Source organism: Xiphias gladius, chromosome 11 (genome assembly GCF_016859285.1).
Source record: "Xiphias gladius isolate SHS-SW01 ecotype Sanya breed wild chromosome 11, ASM1685928v1, whole genome shotgun sequence".
Lineage (NCBI taxonomy): Eukaryota > Metazoa > Chordata > Actinopteri > Istiophoriformes > Xiphiidae > Xiphias > Xiphias gladius.
In genome coordinates, this window is record NC_053410.1 from 25,813,113 (window position 1) to 25,830,435 (window position 17,323).

The window sequence follows — 17,323 nt, forward strand, 5'->3', positions numbered from 1 at the left end:
ATATGGCTGACCTGAGACGAGCTGCTTCATCAGGGATACCCAGGCAGATCTCTCTGTCAAAGCGTCCAGCTCTACGGAGGGCAGGGTCCAGGGAGTCTGGCCTGTTGGTGGCACCAATGACCAGGACCTGAGCTGTCACTGTCAGACTGTTCAAGTCTGCCAGGAGGTAAGCAACAGAAAAACATGTAAAAAATGCCATTTCCCCTGCCGAAGTCCAGAGAAGTGATGCTCACTTTAGGCATGTTTCTTTATTTTCATTTCACCGTTTTCTTAATATGTCATATCCACCAGCTCCTCAATCAGTCCATTTAGTGGTATCAGACTTGGGTTGAGTGAGAGTGAGGCTATGACGGTACCTATATCTGATTCTGTGTTTGGAGAATTCACATCTGCATGGGGGAAAGACCTGCAGTGGATGTTTGTGTTAGCAGAGTTGTTTTCAGAATGGCACATTAGCGTGACATACACTCACGGTACGGATTTGATGGCATTGTGTTTGCATCTGTTTTACACATGTGCTAATCTGCAAGTGTGTTTTTTATCACTTATAGTTGATGAGACGAAGAAACAGAATTTGTAGGAAGATTTTATAGAATCAATTGTTAAAATCCCAGGGAGACCTATTTTGCCAAAACTGCAATCTGCACTTGTCGCTCTTAATCACCCAAGCTCAATATGTTTAACTAATTCCATGTAAAAGGTATCTAAAATGTCCAAAAGGAAATTTAGACCAACTTATAACCTACATTCAGCTACAATTCAGTAACTATTAAAAACTTCCTTTGACTGCTTCATGTGAAGAAGAAATCTGTGATATAAAGACTTAAATGTAATGATAGATGTTGGTTCAGATAAAAATCAGAAACTGAGAATTTAATGTTCCTGTAAGCGTAACATTTCCTCAGGGGAAACTACATGTCACTCTGAAGGCAGTGTATTGTACCATCCATGCAGGTTAGCAACTGGGCAACAATCCTCCTCTCCATGTCTTTAGAGGCCACCTCTCTTTTAGGGGTGATGGCATCTATCTCATCTATGAACAGGATGCATGGGGCAGAGCTCTGGAAGGGGAGAAAAGAACAAATGATGTTCAGAGAGCAAGACATGGTCAACATTATTTATCATATATCAGTAATACCAGTGATACTGTATCAGCAGTACCAGAGGAACATCATCTGGTATCTGGTATCTTGAGTATTTGGTTTCCTGTGCCTGTTATACCTGCTCTAATCTCTAGTCCTTTTGTGAGACCTTTAGAATGACATAAAAGAAAAAAATGCACTACTGACCACAGCCAAGTCAAACAGCTCTCTGAGCTTCTGTTCAGACTCCCCGGACACTCCAGACACCAGCTCCGGAGCAGATATCTTCAACAAAGGCAGTTGCAGCTCCTGAAACACAGAATCACATCATTTTATTTAACAAGCACACAAGATACACACAACTTTTATTGATGTCCCTCTTACTCTGACCTAAATGGAGAAGTGGCAGTTTTAGTGACTGCTGTTGCTTCGACAAAAATGGTGTCAAAAATACAAAATTCACAATAAACATGAACATAACAGCAGAACCAAAATTTGACTTTAAAATTTTAATCCTCAGTTAATGTGCAACACATCTCCCCACTTGTCTCCTTTGGCTCAAGATCATGAGGTTAGTGACTTAATTTGACATGATGCTAACTGTGTGGTAACTGTGCTCTTCATACTACAGATATAACACAACACTTCCAACAGTAGAAGAAAACGAATATTAACCAATCAAGTCTCAGTAACAAAAAAACGATCCATTTTCACATGTTCATGGCCACTCATTGTACTGCTAAATAAGGCCTTACTAAGGAACACAAAATACTATTTTCCAGATGTTGTCCAGTACTTACACCAGCCACAGCCTGGGCCAGCAGGGTCTTTCCGCAGCCAGGAGGTCCATGGAGGAGGAAGCCCCTTGGAGGAACCATTCCCAGATGCTGGTACACCTCTGGGTGACGCATGTGAATCAGCAGCTTACACACTTCCTGCAGCATAATAGAGTGAAAATTACAATACCAATGGATAATATATCCTGAACACCCATTGTGTAGGCTTTAAAACCTTCTGCCTTTGGTGACGCTTAGACAACACTATGACTGACAGCAAAGCACCACAGCCATCCCCATTTTACAATAAAACAAAATTTGCTACAGCAACAAACAAAGCAGCAAAGTTACAAGGTACTCACCGTTAATGTGTCTTCATTACCTCCAAAATCTTCAAACTTCAGATTGGTATACCGCAGCTCTGTTGACTTTGATTTTGCTGAGAAATAATTCATCAGAAAAAACTGACTAAGTAATGCAACACAGGAGAGTGTTATAGACATCACAGTGGATTGTGATAACTTGGTACAGATAACTGTAGTTATTTTTGAGAACTTAACCTAAATAACCCCTTAATATAATAAACAAAGTAACAAATACATTTAACAATAATTAAAATAATTGTTAGTTGCCTTCCCTACAGGCAATTTTTTTCTGTTCAAAGCTCAGTCAGGATTAAATAATTGTGCGGTGTTCATAATAAGTTAAGAATCTATATTTTACAGTTTGACTGAAAAACTAGACAATGGTGTACCTTTCTTGATCAGGGTGCGGGACTCAGTTGTTTCAGGTGAGCTCTTTGTTCTTTTTTTAGACTTTCTGTGAGATTTCTCAGGCTCCAGCATGGACACATCTGTCGGCTGGAGACAAAAATACATGGCATTTAGTGCATGAGTTTAGCCACCCCAGCTGAACACTCAGTACAACGTTAAAGTCAATCAGAGGGCCAGATTATCAAGTGACCACACTAACCTCAATGTGTTAATTTCTCACTTGGTTTATTGTGGTATTAAGGCACACATGCTTTTTGTGGCAATAGAAAAAAACAAAAACAAAAAAAAAAACTCTTCCTCCACAGCTTGAGGAGTCATGACAGAGTAAGAGGTAGTAAACTTTTATGAAGATAGAATTCCAGTGATTATTGGTTTGTTAATTAGTCAGAATCATTTATAACTACAGGAAACATGACTTCAAATCCAAATAATTTGTATACCCACATGTAATTTACAGTATACAAGTTAATCAAGAGGTTCAGAAATGATTTAAATACACTCGAGATGTTACACAACAACAACTCTATTTAGATGAGGTTGCTATGGCAACAAAGGAATCGTGGCATACACTGGTGATGGTAAAAGAAAAATCTCGCAGACAAAAACAATGTTTGAGTGAGATGAGCTTTACAATCATTAACGTCAAATATAGCAATGAACCTATCTATGTGGATCTCAACCAAACAACATTTGTTTATGCCAAAGGCTGACAGAGTATCAGTACACTGAGGTGTGGATTCACCTGGAGGATCATTGTGGAGTCTGGAGTTCGTGCTGCTGTGTTGGCAGCTGTCTCTGTTATTATTATTAGTCTGTCCATATTGATATAAACAGGGTGGACAGAATAACAGAAACACGGTAAATGCAGCACTTTTCAGGTTCTTTGGAAATTTACCTGATTGTTTTATATTTTTTTAGCTGTACTGCAACAGTGGGGCCAGCCGTATGAGGGCGAATGTCCATGACTGAGTGAGTGATTGAGGGAGTCAGTGTGTGCTGACGTTATATCAATGGTCAGCCAGCCGAGTGCTGAAGTTTCCCCATTTTCTGTTGCTCTTTTCAAAATGAATTGGCGCCAACAGATTCTATACGTCATCAGGGGGTGTTTACAGGCAGTGTTGCCAATTTGCATCTTTGTCATTAGATTTACTGACTTTTCACATCCTTTGATTGAGTTTTCTTCACAAAAGCAACTAGCAACAAATCCAGCATCTTCTTGCACAAACCTTAGCTACTTTCCATAGAGGACAGTAGCCGGTATTGCCCCTCAATTGTGATGTTAGGCTTTCCCTACGCAGGCACACTTCCCTTTGCGTCTCATTCAATTGACCACATGGCAGCTGACATAAACATGAATGAGCTTCAAACTTTACCTATGAGTGATCATTTTACATTACAGCTGAAATCACAGCACAGCCACATTTCTCTAACTTGTGTGTATGGTGAAGTTGTCAGACGTAGTGATTATAAAATGAGGATTTTAACAGCGCAGAGCAGCAGCTTGGAAATGGCTTGGAAGGGACTGCTGCTTAATATGTAGTCTTTATGGGCCGCGTTTCAGTCACTATTTCATACTTGTTCTGTTGTCTGACAACAGAAACAGTTAAAAATGTAAATGAAAACAGCTATATTGGGATTTTGACTGTATTAAAGTACTGTATATGCAAGCAAACAGATAAAAGGCAGTGCAGGTGTACAGTCCTGGTTTAAATTATTAGCACCCCTGAATTTTAAGGGCAGAATTTAGAAAATCTTCAGAAATAAATCCAAATTAACCAATTTTGTTTAATTAAATTTTTTTAATAAAATGTCCAAGGTTACTGAAAACACAAAATTTAACCCAGCTACAATTATTGGCACCCTTCACTAATATTTGGTTGCAGAACTTGAGCAACAATGAAAGCCTCTAAGCGTTTCCTGTAGCTATCTAGAAGCTTCTTGCACCTGTCTGTTGGTAGTTTCTGCCACTATTTCATTGCTAGGCATTCAAGCTGTTAAGTTTGCAGGAGTCCTTTTTGCAATGGCAAATTTCAGCTCTCTGCAAAGGTTTCCAATGGGATTTAAGTCCACACTCATTTCTGGCCTGTTTTAAACAGTCCATCTTTTCCTTTTCAACCATCCTTTTGTGCTGCTGGATATGCACTTTGTGTCATTGTCCTGCTGAAAGACCAAAGACCTTCGCCTCAAACCTAGTTTTCTGACACTGGGTAACACATTTTGCTCTATGATTGCCAATGCCTTGGTAATCTTCTGATGTCATCATTCCTTTGATACGTTCTGTGCCTCCAGTACCAGAGGCAATAAAGCAGCCCCACAGCATGATAGAACCTCCACAATGTTTTACTGCAGGTTGCGTGTTCTTTTCCTTATGGGCTCCAATTCGTTGCCTATAAACAAACTGAAGCACTGCATTCCCAAAGAGCTATACTTTGGTTTCATCTGTCCATAGAACATTATCTCAGAAACTGTGGCTTATCTGTGAAAGTTTTTGCAAACATTAATCTTTGCCTTTTTGTGCCTTTCTTTCGATAGTGCTGTCCTCCTTGGCCTTCACCCATGGAGCCCTTCCTGGTTTACTGTGCAGCATCTGGTACAGGCTGTAACCACCACTCCATATTGCTCCAGGTCAGCCAGAAGCTCTTTAGATGTCTTGTGTGGTGTTTTTTCCACAATTCGCATCACCCTTCACAGACTTCTCTCATTGAGTTTCTTCTTAAGACACTACTGGAAGTGTCTTAACAGTTTAATGACTTTGAAACTTCTTGATAACATTATGAATTGTTGAAACAGGGATTTTAAGATCTGTGGCTATTGCCTTGTAGCCTTTGGAATTGTTTTTTCATCTAAAAAAAAAAAAAAAAAAAACCATATCCAATGCTCTCAGACAGCTCTCATCTTTGCCATTGAGAAAGAGAAACTGGAAACAATCGGCCCCTTTTTGTGCAGTAAAACGATCATTCATTGATTAATTTAGTTCATGTGAACCCTGAAAATTAAGCACAGGTGATTGTTTATTTTGTTTGAGGAACTAATTTAAATTAATCAAAAGGGTGCCAATAATTGTGTCAAGTGCACATTTTTGTCTTTATTTTTTACTTCACTATATGCAAGCATTGTTTGTTGTTGTTATTCAGTAACTTTGGACATTTTATTAAATATTTTGATTATAAAAAACTGGTTAATTTGCATTTATTTCTAAAGATATTCTAAATTCTGTACCTAAAATTCAGGGGTGCCATAATTTCAACCAGGACTGTATACTTGGTTTTGAATCTTTCGTCATTATTGTTTCTCAATCTTTAAACATGAAAGCACAATTTAAACTTGAAACATGAAACACATCGATGCTGGTGTTGATATTGACATTTCTTTCTAAAGTTATAAAACTCAGCATTTTATGGGTTGAAAATGGCTCAACACGCCATTTACTGTTTTAAATCATTCGGAACCTTGCAAGACCAGTGCTGACATAGAGTAAACCGTTTGGGACTTATTTATTTCATGAAATTTATGTATTAAAAATTTTTTTTAATGCCCTCTAATCAGAGGTGGGCAGCCCATCTTCCGGCCTTACTGGGACTAGAGCCAACAGCTCGAATTTATACGGCTCGGGACCACCACTGTCCTCCACCACACTACTGTCCGCTTCAGGGGATTCTGGAGGGGGAGACCTCCAGCTTGAAAGAGCCCTCTAGCATAGGTGCTTTGCTGTCACTGAGCAACTCCTGCCTCACACGTCCATCTCCTCCACTTAACAACCAGTCTGACAGTGTTTGAATACAACAGTATACATTTAGGTCCATAGGTATTTGGACAGTGACACAATTTTGGTAATTTTGCCTCTGTACACCACAAGAATGGATTTGAAACAAAAACATCAAGATGTGATGTGATGTGATGTGATGTGATGTGATGTGATCCTCGTTGGCTGAGAGATTGATATGATCTGCCGTGCTGAGGTAAGCGTATTGTGTCATTTCCAGTTGCTGGCGTCTGTGTGACTGGCTGCAAGTTTAGCAGCTCTGCCTCTACCCAGTTAATTTTGCTATTTTCTTCATTACAGCGGCTAGTTACCCGCTGTACATTTAAACCTTGATTAAGCACTCTTAGCTCTCTCCTTCTGTTCTGTTCGCTACCTCACAGTTGATTACACGCTATTCAGTTATATACATGCCAGTTACTTTAGCTTAGCAGGTAGCGATGGCCTCTCTCTCTATCTTGAGAAACGGAGGTTGGCGACACAAGCGACCATAGTATAATGTATTCCCGGGGCCGGATCGGGTGACATAGAATCCTATTTGAAACTTGCCGGCTAAGGATAAACGTAAAAACAGTAAGATTGTAATTCACGTCAGCAGTAATGACACCCGATTATCGGAGGTCACTAAAATTAATGTTGAGTCGGTGTGTACATATGCAAAGACAATGCGGACTCCAAAGTTTTCTCTGAGCCCCTGCCTAATGTGACAGCAATGACATTGATAGCCACATGCCATCATTCAGACGCTGGCTGTCGTGGTGGTGTCCAGCAAACGACGTGGGCTTTGTAGATAATTGGCAGACTTTCTGGTGAAGACCTGGTCTGGTTAGGAGAGACAGCGTACATCCCACTTTGGATGGAGTAGCTCTCATATTTAGAAATCTGAGTTTATTAGTAGGCCAAAACCATGACAACTCAGAGTTGAGACCAGGAGGCAAAGTTGAGGTCTCACACGCTTCTCTGTGCTTCCATTACAGCCCACCCACCCAAAACCCCATAGAGACTAGGTCTGCGTCCCGACCACCTAAACTAATTAGCTCAAAAACAAGCAGAAGAGGAGTTGTACACAAAAAGCTAAAAAAAAAATTAAGACCACCTCTGCAGAAATACAACAAAATAGAATAATTTAATGCAGGCTCTTACACATTAGATTGCTCTCATCTAAAGCTGAATTAGTAGACAATCTAATATCAGCTGGCTGTGTCGTGATGAATATGTTAGCCCAAATGAATCCACTCCCCCCAGTCATATTAATAAATTACATTCCTTGAGGCACCGGCCCAGGAGGTCGAGTTGCAGCCATTTTCAACTCAAGCCTAATAATCAACCCTAAACCTAAACTCGATTATAATTCATTCGAAAGCCTGGTTCTTAATCTTATACATCCAAACTGGAAAACATTAAACGCCTATTCTATTTGTTAAACATTCAGAAATGTTATTCAAGTTTAGTCCTTAGTACAGATAAAGTAATAATAGGAGGTGATTTCATTATTCATGTGGATGTCGACAATGATAGCCTTAGAACTGCTTTTATCACATTATTGGACTCAATTGGCTTTGCTCAGAGTGTAAATATACCCAGTCACTGTTTTAACCACACCCTCTATCTTGTTCTGATTTATGGCACTGAAACTGGCACCCCTAACATTTAAAAGTCTTTCCACAGAATCCTCTTTTATTGGACCATTGTTTGGTAACTTTTGAATTCCTATTTCTGGACTACACACCATTAGGCTGAAATGTCTTTTCTAGATGTCTATCTGACAGTGCTGTAGCCACATTTAAGGAAGTGATTCCATCAGCACTTAATTCACTGTCATGTTACAATATAACAGAGAACTCTTATGTTAACTTTAGTCCCTCCCAAATTGACCATCTTGTTGATAGTACTGCAGCCTCAATGAGAATGACACTCGATTCTATGACCCCTCTAAAAAAGAAGATAATAAAATAAAGGAGGTTAGCTCCATGGTTTAACTCCCGAACCCGCATATTAACGCAAACTATGCAAAAACTTGAAAGGATATGGTGTTCTACCAAACTGGAAGAATCCTGCTCAGCCTGGCATGATAATCTTAAAACATATAGGAAGGCCCTCTGTAATTTAAGAGCCGCCTGTTACTCGTCTTTAATATAGGAAAATAAAAACAACCCTAGGTTTCCACTGTAGCCAGGCAGACAAAGTCGTAGCTCTATTGATCCATGTACTCCTAATACCTCTCACTACTCTCGCTTCTTTAATCATAAAATTCAATTACAGAAAAAATTCACCATCTCCTGCCCTCAACAGGCACTGATTTATCTTCAAACACAGGAACCTTAGAAAAAGCTGTAAAACCCGATATATACTTAGACAGTTTTTCTCTCATCGACCTTCGCCAGCTAACTTCAATAATGTCTTCTAAACCATCAACCTGTCTCTTAGACCCCATCCCAACTAGGCTTTTTAAGTTTTACCCTTAGTTAGCACCTCTTTGTTAGATATAATCAGTCTGTCTTTATTAACAGGCTATGTACCACAGTCCTTTAAAATAGGTGTAATTCAACCTTGTCTTAAAAAGCCTACTCTTGATCTAGATGTTTTAGCCAACTATAGACCTGTATCTAACCTTTCCTTTCTCTCTAAGTTTCTTGAGAAGGCTGTCGCCAACTAGTTGTGTGACTTTCTACATAATAATAGTTTATTTGAGGATTTTCAGTCAGGATTTAGGGTGCGTCATAGAGACAGCACTGGTGAAAGTTACAAATGATCTCGTAATATCATCGGACAAAGCACTTGTCTGCGTACTTGTCTTGATAGATCTTAGTGCTGCATTTAACACTATTGACCATCACATCCTATTACAAAGACTGGAAAATTTAATTGGCTTTAAAAGGTCCGTTCTAAGTCCTATTTATCAAATCAATTTCAGTTTTTGCACATTAATGATAAATCTTTCATATACTGAAAAGTTAGTCATGGAGTTGTTACCACAAGGTTCTGTGCCTGGACCAGTTCTATTCACCCTATATATGCTTCCTTTGGGCAATATTATAAGAAAAAACTCCATAAACTTTCATTGTAACACAGATGATACCCAACTGTACCTGTCAAAGCCTGATGAAACCAATCACTTATCTAAACTTCAAGAATGCCTTAAGGACATAAAGACCTGGAAGACCAGCAACTCTTTCCTTTTAAACTGAGACAAAACTGAAGTTATTTCACTTGGCCCACAACACCTCAGAAACACAGTATCTAATAATATACTTACTCTAGATGGCATTGCCCTCTCATCCAGCACACTGTTAGGAATCTTGGAATTCTCTTTGATCAGGATATGTCCTCTAACTCCCACATAAAACTAACTTCAAGGACTGCCTTTTTTCAACATTGTGAAAATCAGGCACATACTGTCTCAAAAAGATGCAGAAAAACAAGTCCAACAAATCTCTAAATACTCTCCAGTTGATCATGAATCCTGCAGTGCAAATACTGACATTAACTAGGAAAAGAAATCATATTTCTCCTGTGTTAGCTTCTCTGCATTAGGTCCCTGTAAAGTCCAGAAAAGAATTTAAAATCTACAATCTACAAAGCCCTTAATGATCAGGCGCCATCATATCTTGAAGAGCATAGTACCCTATTACCCCACTAGAACACTGCGCTCCCAGAACGCAGGCTTACTTGTGGTTCCTAGAGTTTCCAAAAGTAGAACGAGAGGCAGCACCTTCAGCTATCAGTTATCTATTGTGGAACCATCTTCAGGTTTGGGTCAGAGAGGCAGACACCCTCTCTACGTTTAAGAGCAGGCTTAAAACTTTCCTTTTAAAAAGCTTATAGTCAGGACTGGCTCAGGCTTGGCTTGAATCACCCCCTAGTTATGCTGCTACAGGCCTAGACTGCCGGGGGACTTCCCATGATGCTCTCTCCTCCTCTCCCTCTCCATCTGTACGCACTCATATCCCATCAATGCTTGTTACTAATTTGGCTTCTCCCCTGTCCCGTAGTTTTGTGCTTTCTCGTCTCCCTTGTCTCTCCTGTCACTTTCTGCAGGTATTTCAGCCCCTGGTGCTGCAGAGTCTGGATCTGTGACTGCAAACCACCTACTGTCCCCATGATCCTGCTCAACACCCACTGCTTCAATCATTATGATTATCATTATTATCATTATTAGCCCTATTATTATAATTATTGGTTTTATTATTAGTCTCAGTATTATTATACATCTTTATGTGGTATCTGTATAGTGCTATGTTCTCTTTTCTCCCTCCTGAGCATGCTTTTTCACTTACTGAAGACATAACTGAGGACCAAAAGACCCACAGAAAAGCAGCAACTGAAGGCGGTTGCAGTAAAGCCTGGCAAAGCATCATAAGGGAGGAAACTCAGCATTTGATGATGTACATGGGTTCCAGACTTCAGGTAGTCGTTGACTGCAAAGGATTTTAATCCAAGTATTAAAAATGATCCTTACTTTTATAATTATGTTGGTTTGTCCAATTACTTTTGAGCCTCTGAAAATGTAGGACTACATATAAAAATGTCTTTAATTCCTAAACCGTTAATGGGATATTTGTATTAAATGCCTTGAATTAAAGCTGAAAGTCTACACTTCAATCACATCTTGAAGGCTTGATTTCAGATCTATTCTGGTGGTGTACAGAGGTTAAATTACGAAAATTGTGTGTCTGTTCAAATAGTTATGAACCTAACTGTTAACTGCTCTCTTCTCTTCTCTCTCCCCCTCTCCACCTTCTTTCTCATCTCTCCCTCATTTCTCTCCTCTCGACCCAACCGGTCAAGGCAGACAGGCACGGGCTCGGTGTCTACACGTCCATCTGAAGCTACAGTTGTAACAGTAAAACAGCACCACTGCCAATTCATTGTTAATTCTATTTAGTTTCCAAAAATTCTCCTGTTGTTTAATATTTACTACACTGAATATAACTATCCTCCCTTCAATCAGATGTATAGGTTTTCCCTGTAATAGTCCTTGCACTGTTAAGCGTAGTGTTTGGCAAGTCAGCTTTTCTCAGGACTGAATGGCTTATTAATGACCTGTCAATCATGCATCACAGGCACTGCCCAGGAAAGGGCAACAACGCCCGACCTAAACATCAGCTAGGCATGGTATTATTGTCAGGGTGATATGTTTTGTTTTTGTTTTTTCAAACTGCTGTTATCTGTATCGCCCTCAAAAATCTGTTATGGGTGGGGATCTAACAGGCAATATTCCATACTCTAATCTTTCTTCCCTTGTGTAAAAACAGCTTGCAACTATTTAGATTCAGATGTTGAAACAAGTAAATAGTTCATAAAAATGGAGGAAAGGCACCAGTGTTATTTGTGACATTTCTAAGAGCTGATGACAAGACCACCAACACAGTTAACACCTACTCAGTAATGTCAGAACGTTACCTGTCCTGCATCTAAGTACACAGACATGCTCTCCACAGGTACATACATTGGTTGCTGTATTAGTTGGCTCTTCGTCACACAGGTCGATAAGGATGTTGCTCTTCTCAGGGCCTCTCCCTCTATCAATGAACCAGCCTCCTGTGGAAACCAGCGTCCCTGCACTGGGGAGGGGGGGGGCTGTGCTGAGAGGACTGCTGGCAGCTAGCTCATCTCTCCTGGGTGAGCATGTGCCGGAGTAAGGGTTTCCCTTCCGATACAGAGATGTAAGAGAGCTGTTCATGTGGTTGGTGGGCTGTGGATGGCAAAAAGCAGCAGTGAAAAATGGTTAGAGTTCACTTTCAAAAAGGGCTGTGCCAATAATTTTAAATAACATTCTAACATAACGTGCTTGTTTGCTATCTATCCCAGAGTCTAGGCTATCTCTATCAAGAGACTGAATTTTATATTTAAGAGTATGTTTTTTTTAAAATACTACAATGTATTTCTATAATTCCTTGCCAAATTCTTCTAAGTGTAATCTATTTGTCAAACTGCTATTTCTATTTTACATTAAACTATATTAATTTGGCAACCTCTTGCATTCAAAGCCACTTCACACGCAGTGGAAAAAAAAGCTTTTAGGTTTAATGTCTTGATCACAGACGCCTTAATATGTGAACAAGAGGAGCTGGATGAAACCACAAACCCTATGTTTGACCCAAAACCTTGTGCTACAGGGTTAGCCACACTTGAGCTAAAGCTGTCCTTTTAAAAGCACTGTTCAAATGCAACCGACTTTGGATGACTGATGCACACATGTACTCTGAGCAATCCTGCAAAATATGAGGCAAAATTCATCCTTACAGTTTTATTATTGACAGACAGAATCAGAATGGTCTATCATTGTGTGTATTTTAACAAAGATCTAAAACCAGATACAGATTAAAAAACATTATTCTTATTTAAAAGCATCGGTGGAGCTAAGTGCTCTCAGAGTGCTAAATAAGTGATAATGCTTAATTAGCATAGTGTGGGTGTTCAATGAAATAATAATATACACGTCCACAAGTCAAAATTCTATGACCAGCATGCTTTTACCATAATCCCTCATATTGCCAACAGATTTAATCTTCACATTTTTTCTTACAGTGTTCTCTGGGATGTGGTCATCAGTGTCAGAGGACTCTTCTGAGTTGCTGCTGCCTTCACTGTGAACACACACATTTTTATGGCATTAGTTGTGCATTTAAAAGATCATATGAGCAGAGCAGAGGGGAAAACTAGTTTGAGCCTTGGGGTGAGAGACATAGTCTTGCTGGTAAGCAAAGAGTGTCCTTTACCCATCTTCATTGTGGCTGTGCTTGGCTCTCTTAGCAAAGTTTTTGTTCTCCAGATGATTCAGCCCAGACTCCTTCACGATTGCTTCATACACTAGGAGTGGCAGATTGAAAAGACAAATCAGACCTCCTCACAGTAAATGCTCCAAAAGAAGTGTTTGATCATGAAAACTGGAATTGACTGGTTGGTACGCAAAGCAGTAGAGGCCGTTAATTCTCAGAATAACAGAATATTTCTTTTATAATGACATAAGGTCTTTTTACTTGTCATCACATGATAATAATTACACTATCATTGGAAAAAAAAAAAAAAAAACTAAATCCAAACAATCTTCTTCACCCTTGTCTTGTCTGCCCTTCCATTCCCTCAAGTGTGAATTTACAGTTTAAAATGATCACACTGAAAACACACGTAACCCAACCCGTCACAGTATAATAAGGCATCAATACAGTTGCCTCTTACCTTTCTCTACTTGAATCCTGAAAGCTGTCTTGTTTCTTCTGCCATACTCCATTCTAAAGAGAAAATATAATCTTTAGCACTAAAATCACATAAATACAGTTAGATCTACAAGTATTTGGACAGTGACACAATTTTCGTAATTTTGCCTCAAAAGAGGCTCAAAAGTCATTGGAAAAACTAACATAATTATAAATATAAGGATTATTTTTAATACTTGTCTGAAAATCCTTTGCAGTCAATGACTGCCTGAAGTCTGGAACCCATGGATATCACATAATGCTGAGTGTCCTCCCTTGAGATGCTTTGCCAGGCCTTTAACTGGTGCTTCTTCATGGGTCTTTTTGCCCTCAATTTTGTCTTCAGTAAGTGAATAGTAGGATCAGTTGGGTTGAGGTCAGGTGACTGACTGTGCCATTGAATTTTTTTGCCTTGAGAAGCTCTTGGGATGCTTTCCTAGTATGTTTTGGGTCATTATCCATTTGTGCTGTGAAGCACCATCCTATCATTTTGGCGGGATTTGGCTGAATCTGAGCAGATAGTATAGAACTATACACTTCAGAATTCATCCTGCTACTTCTATCAGCAGTCACATCATCCGTAAACACCAGTGACCCTGTTCCATTGGCAGCAATACATGCCCATGCCATAATACTACCTTCACCATGTTTGACCGATAATGCGGTATGCTTTGGATCATGAGCTTTTCATTTACTCCTCCATGCTGTTCTCTTCCCATCATTCTGGTACAAGTCTATCTGGTTTCATCCGTCCAAAGAATCTTGTTCCAGAACTGGGCAGGATTTTTTTTTTTAGATGTTTTCTGGCAAGGTCTAATCTGGCCTTTCTGCTCTTGAGTATTACCAGTGGTTTGCACCTTGTGGTGAATCCTCTGTATTTACATTCATGAAGGCGTCTCTTGATTGTAGACTTTGACAATGATACATCTGCCTGCTTGAGAGTGCTCTTGACCTGGCTAGATGTTGAAAGGTTTTTTCCTCACCATTGAAAGAATTCTGTGATTATCCATTTTAGTTGTCTCCCGTGGTCTTCCAGGCCTTTTGGTGTCGCTGAGTGCACCAGTGCATTCTTTCTTTTTAAGAATGTACCAAATTGTTCATTTGGCCTCTCCTAAAGTTTCTTCTATCTGTCTGATAGGTTTGTTTTGTTTTTCACCCCTTTAATTAAAACTGAAAATCTACACTTCAATCAATCTTGATGGCTTTGTTTCGAATCCATTGTGGCTTTGTTCTGGTTTTGGGGGCTGTGGTTTGTGCTTTTGTTTAACTCTATTCTTTTATACTGAGAGGTGTTTCACCTTATGCGAAAGGGAAAAACTTGCCTGTATAGTTTTTGAAGTTCCAGGGCCATGGCTGAAAGGTCCACATAGTCGCTGTTGCAGGATGTCAGATACTGAAAACACAATTCACCATGAAACAGGGTCAAGATAACTTACACTGATAAATATTCAGACCCAGTCTCTGATGACTCTGATCAACTTAAAGGACCATTCCAGTGGCTTTACACCAGAAAATCCTGTGCTCTTACAATGTACATTACTTACAGCCATAACACAATTATTGAAGTGATGTGGTAATTTTTAAATGACTTTTTCCTCCCCTCCAGGATTTCATCGGTTTCAGTTGATTTTAGTACAACCAATTCACAAAGACTTGAAACTTGCTCAATATAGCTGACGCATCATAATGAAACACGTCTGTACTGGTTTATGTTAAAGTTACTTAATTTTAGAGTTTTAACAGTGTTAAAATGACAGAGTGATCTTTGAATCCTTCTTGTTGGTGCATTCACGTTTTGATGTGAAGGTCTGACAACAAAACTTTTCCAGCTGCCAAATACCACTGCATTCAGTAGCTATGATGTAAGGGAACTCAACAGGGAATACAAATACTTAGTCTTATTATAATTGTGACAATTAGTTGTACAGAATGATGTATGAAAGTTACTGTTGAGCTCAGAGTGGAGGACAGTTTTAGATACAAAAATAGCATATAAACACACCATTCCCCTACCTCAATCTTAGCTGTTCACCCTAGCTAGATGATCAGAGTGGGAAAGTGTGCATACTAGATAGTAAACAAACAGCAGTTAGGAAAGAAGAAATTCTGCAAAGTTGTGACACTTTCAAAAGAAAAGGCTAAAAGAGAATATGGTAGTGAGGATCTCAGACAAGAGGAAGATTACCCCTTCTACACAACGACTGTTGTACTGTATCAGTTTGAGCCAGAGTACACTGAGGAGGAAGTGGTGCTGTGGGGAGCAGATAGCCAAGGAAAAGGCAAGAAGAGGAGACACTGCTGCTACATCATTGTATCAACCAGACCACTGGACTCTGGATGGCAGTGGTGGAGTTGTAACACATGCCACACTATGCAGTCCACAACACTGTTTTTCATCACCACGTTTGTCTCCCTCATGATGTCCTCTGAAGGCAGGGTGGTTTCCACACTGTTCCATGATTTAAGACATTAATCCTTGTCTCTTGTTAAGAGCAGGCCTTTTTGATTGACATTAATGCTAAACAAATTTATTAATGCTATTACTGCCTTCCTAGGAGAGTGACTGATAAAAGTAAAATTGTCACATTTGTCATATTTTCCATGTCTTGACTGGCACCACTTTTTGTATTTTATGGAGGGTACGTTCTAAAAATTGACAATCAAGTGTGTGCATAAGACATGATGCAATGCAGTATGGGAAAACTGCCTATTTGCTTTTACTGAATTGTGAGATAACATAAACATTTCCATTTATGCTTGACACAAAGCCCTGGGAGAATGAGGATAGAGATCTGTACCTGCTCCACTCTCTGTCTGAGCCGACTGTCCAGCCAGCCACCACCTCTGTTCTTCATACTTCTTTGAGCCTGCAGTGGGACATACATTTAGAACAAGCGACAGTCAACATTGACTCATGTTTGACTACAGTCAAACATGAGGGAAATCATTAAGAAGCAAACAACATAAAACGAGGTTGAACTACCTGCGTCACTGTACCCCAAAATGTCCTGTAAGAAAAAGACAGGGTCAGTACTGGTTCTAAATCTTATAGCAACTGGAGTGGGGAAACAGTAAGGACTACACACACACACACACACACACACACACACACACACACACACACACACACCTACACACACCTACACACCTACACACACACCTACACACACCTACACACACACACACACACACACACACACACACACACACACACACACACACACACACACACACACACACACACACACACACACACACACACACACACACACACACACGAGTTTAAGTCACAGAAAGACTGCTAGCTTTAACGTGACATAGCGCCGTTTGCTGTGTGGCTGCTTACCTCAGCACCAGCACATCGCCAAATGTCAGCGACTCTTTTGTTACACCGCCTGGAACCTCTGTTCAGCCTCCGGCAACGTGATTGCGAGATACACTACTCAACACACTGCTCGACCCAGAAGCGAAAATGAATATATCCGGGTGAGGGTTTTCAAAATAAAACGTGGCCTCTCTCACTCTTTGGAAATGGTATATTTTTCAGATGTTGTTTGAAAACATCCCAACATTTGGTTTCTAATGAGGAAATATTTCAGCATCTTTCTTCACCTTGTTTAACACAATTCCTGACAAGTCTTCTACAAGTTCCTAAAATGTTTGAAAAATCAGGAAAAACAATCTAAAAGAACACGCACTGTGCTGTTACACTGCGACACTGTAACTTTACAGC

The 17,323-nt window shown here is 39.8% G+C and overlaps 1 protein-coding gene across 3 annotated transcripts in view; it reads right to left on the reverse strand.

The window, feature by feature from the left end:
- The window catches only part of nvl (nuclear VCP like), a 32,926-nt gene that overhangs the window by 15,062 nt on the left and 541 nt on the right, over positions 1 to 17,323 (reverse strand). The window contains exons 1-14 of one of the 3 annotated variants that reach the window (XM_040138889.1): positions 16,937 to 17,084; positions 16,574 to 16,598; positions 16,389 to 16,457; positions 14,913 to 14,983; positions 13,574 to 13,626; positions 13,114 to 13,204; positions 12,921 to 12,981; positions 11,841 to 12,086; positions 2,613 to 2,718; positions 2,221 to 2,297; positions 1,883 to 2,017; positions 1,290 to 1,391; positions 944 to 1,061; positions 12 to 156 (exon numbers count right to left, since the gene is read on the reverse strand). In XM_040138889.1, coding sequence (XP_039994823.1) covers positions 12 to 156; positions 944 to 1,061; positions 1,290 to 1,391; positions 1,883 to 2,017; positions 2,221 to 2,297; positions 2,613 to 2,718; positions 11,841 to 12,086; positions 12,921 to 12,981; positions 13,114 to 13,204; positions 13,574 to 13,626; positions 14,913 to 14,983; positions 16,389 to 16,445 — 1,262 coding nt within the window. In that variant the 5' untranslated portion in view covers positions 16,446 to 16,457; positions 16,574 to 16,598; positions 16,937 to 17,084. Of the gene's footprint in view, positions 1 to 11; positions 157 to 943; positions 1,062 to 1,289; positions 1,392 to 1,882; positions 2,018 to 2,220; positions 2,298 to 2,612; positions 2,719 to 11,840; positions 12,087 to 12,920; positions 12,982 to 13,113; positions 13,205 to 13,573; positions 13,627 to 14,912; positions 14,984 to 16,388; positions 16,458 to 16,573; positions 16,599 to 16,936; positions 17,085 to 17,323 lie in introns of those variants that run through there. The other 2 variants (XM_040138890.1, XM_040138891.1) reach the window with 2 other exon arrangements.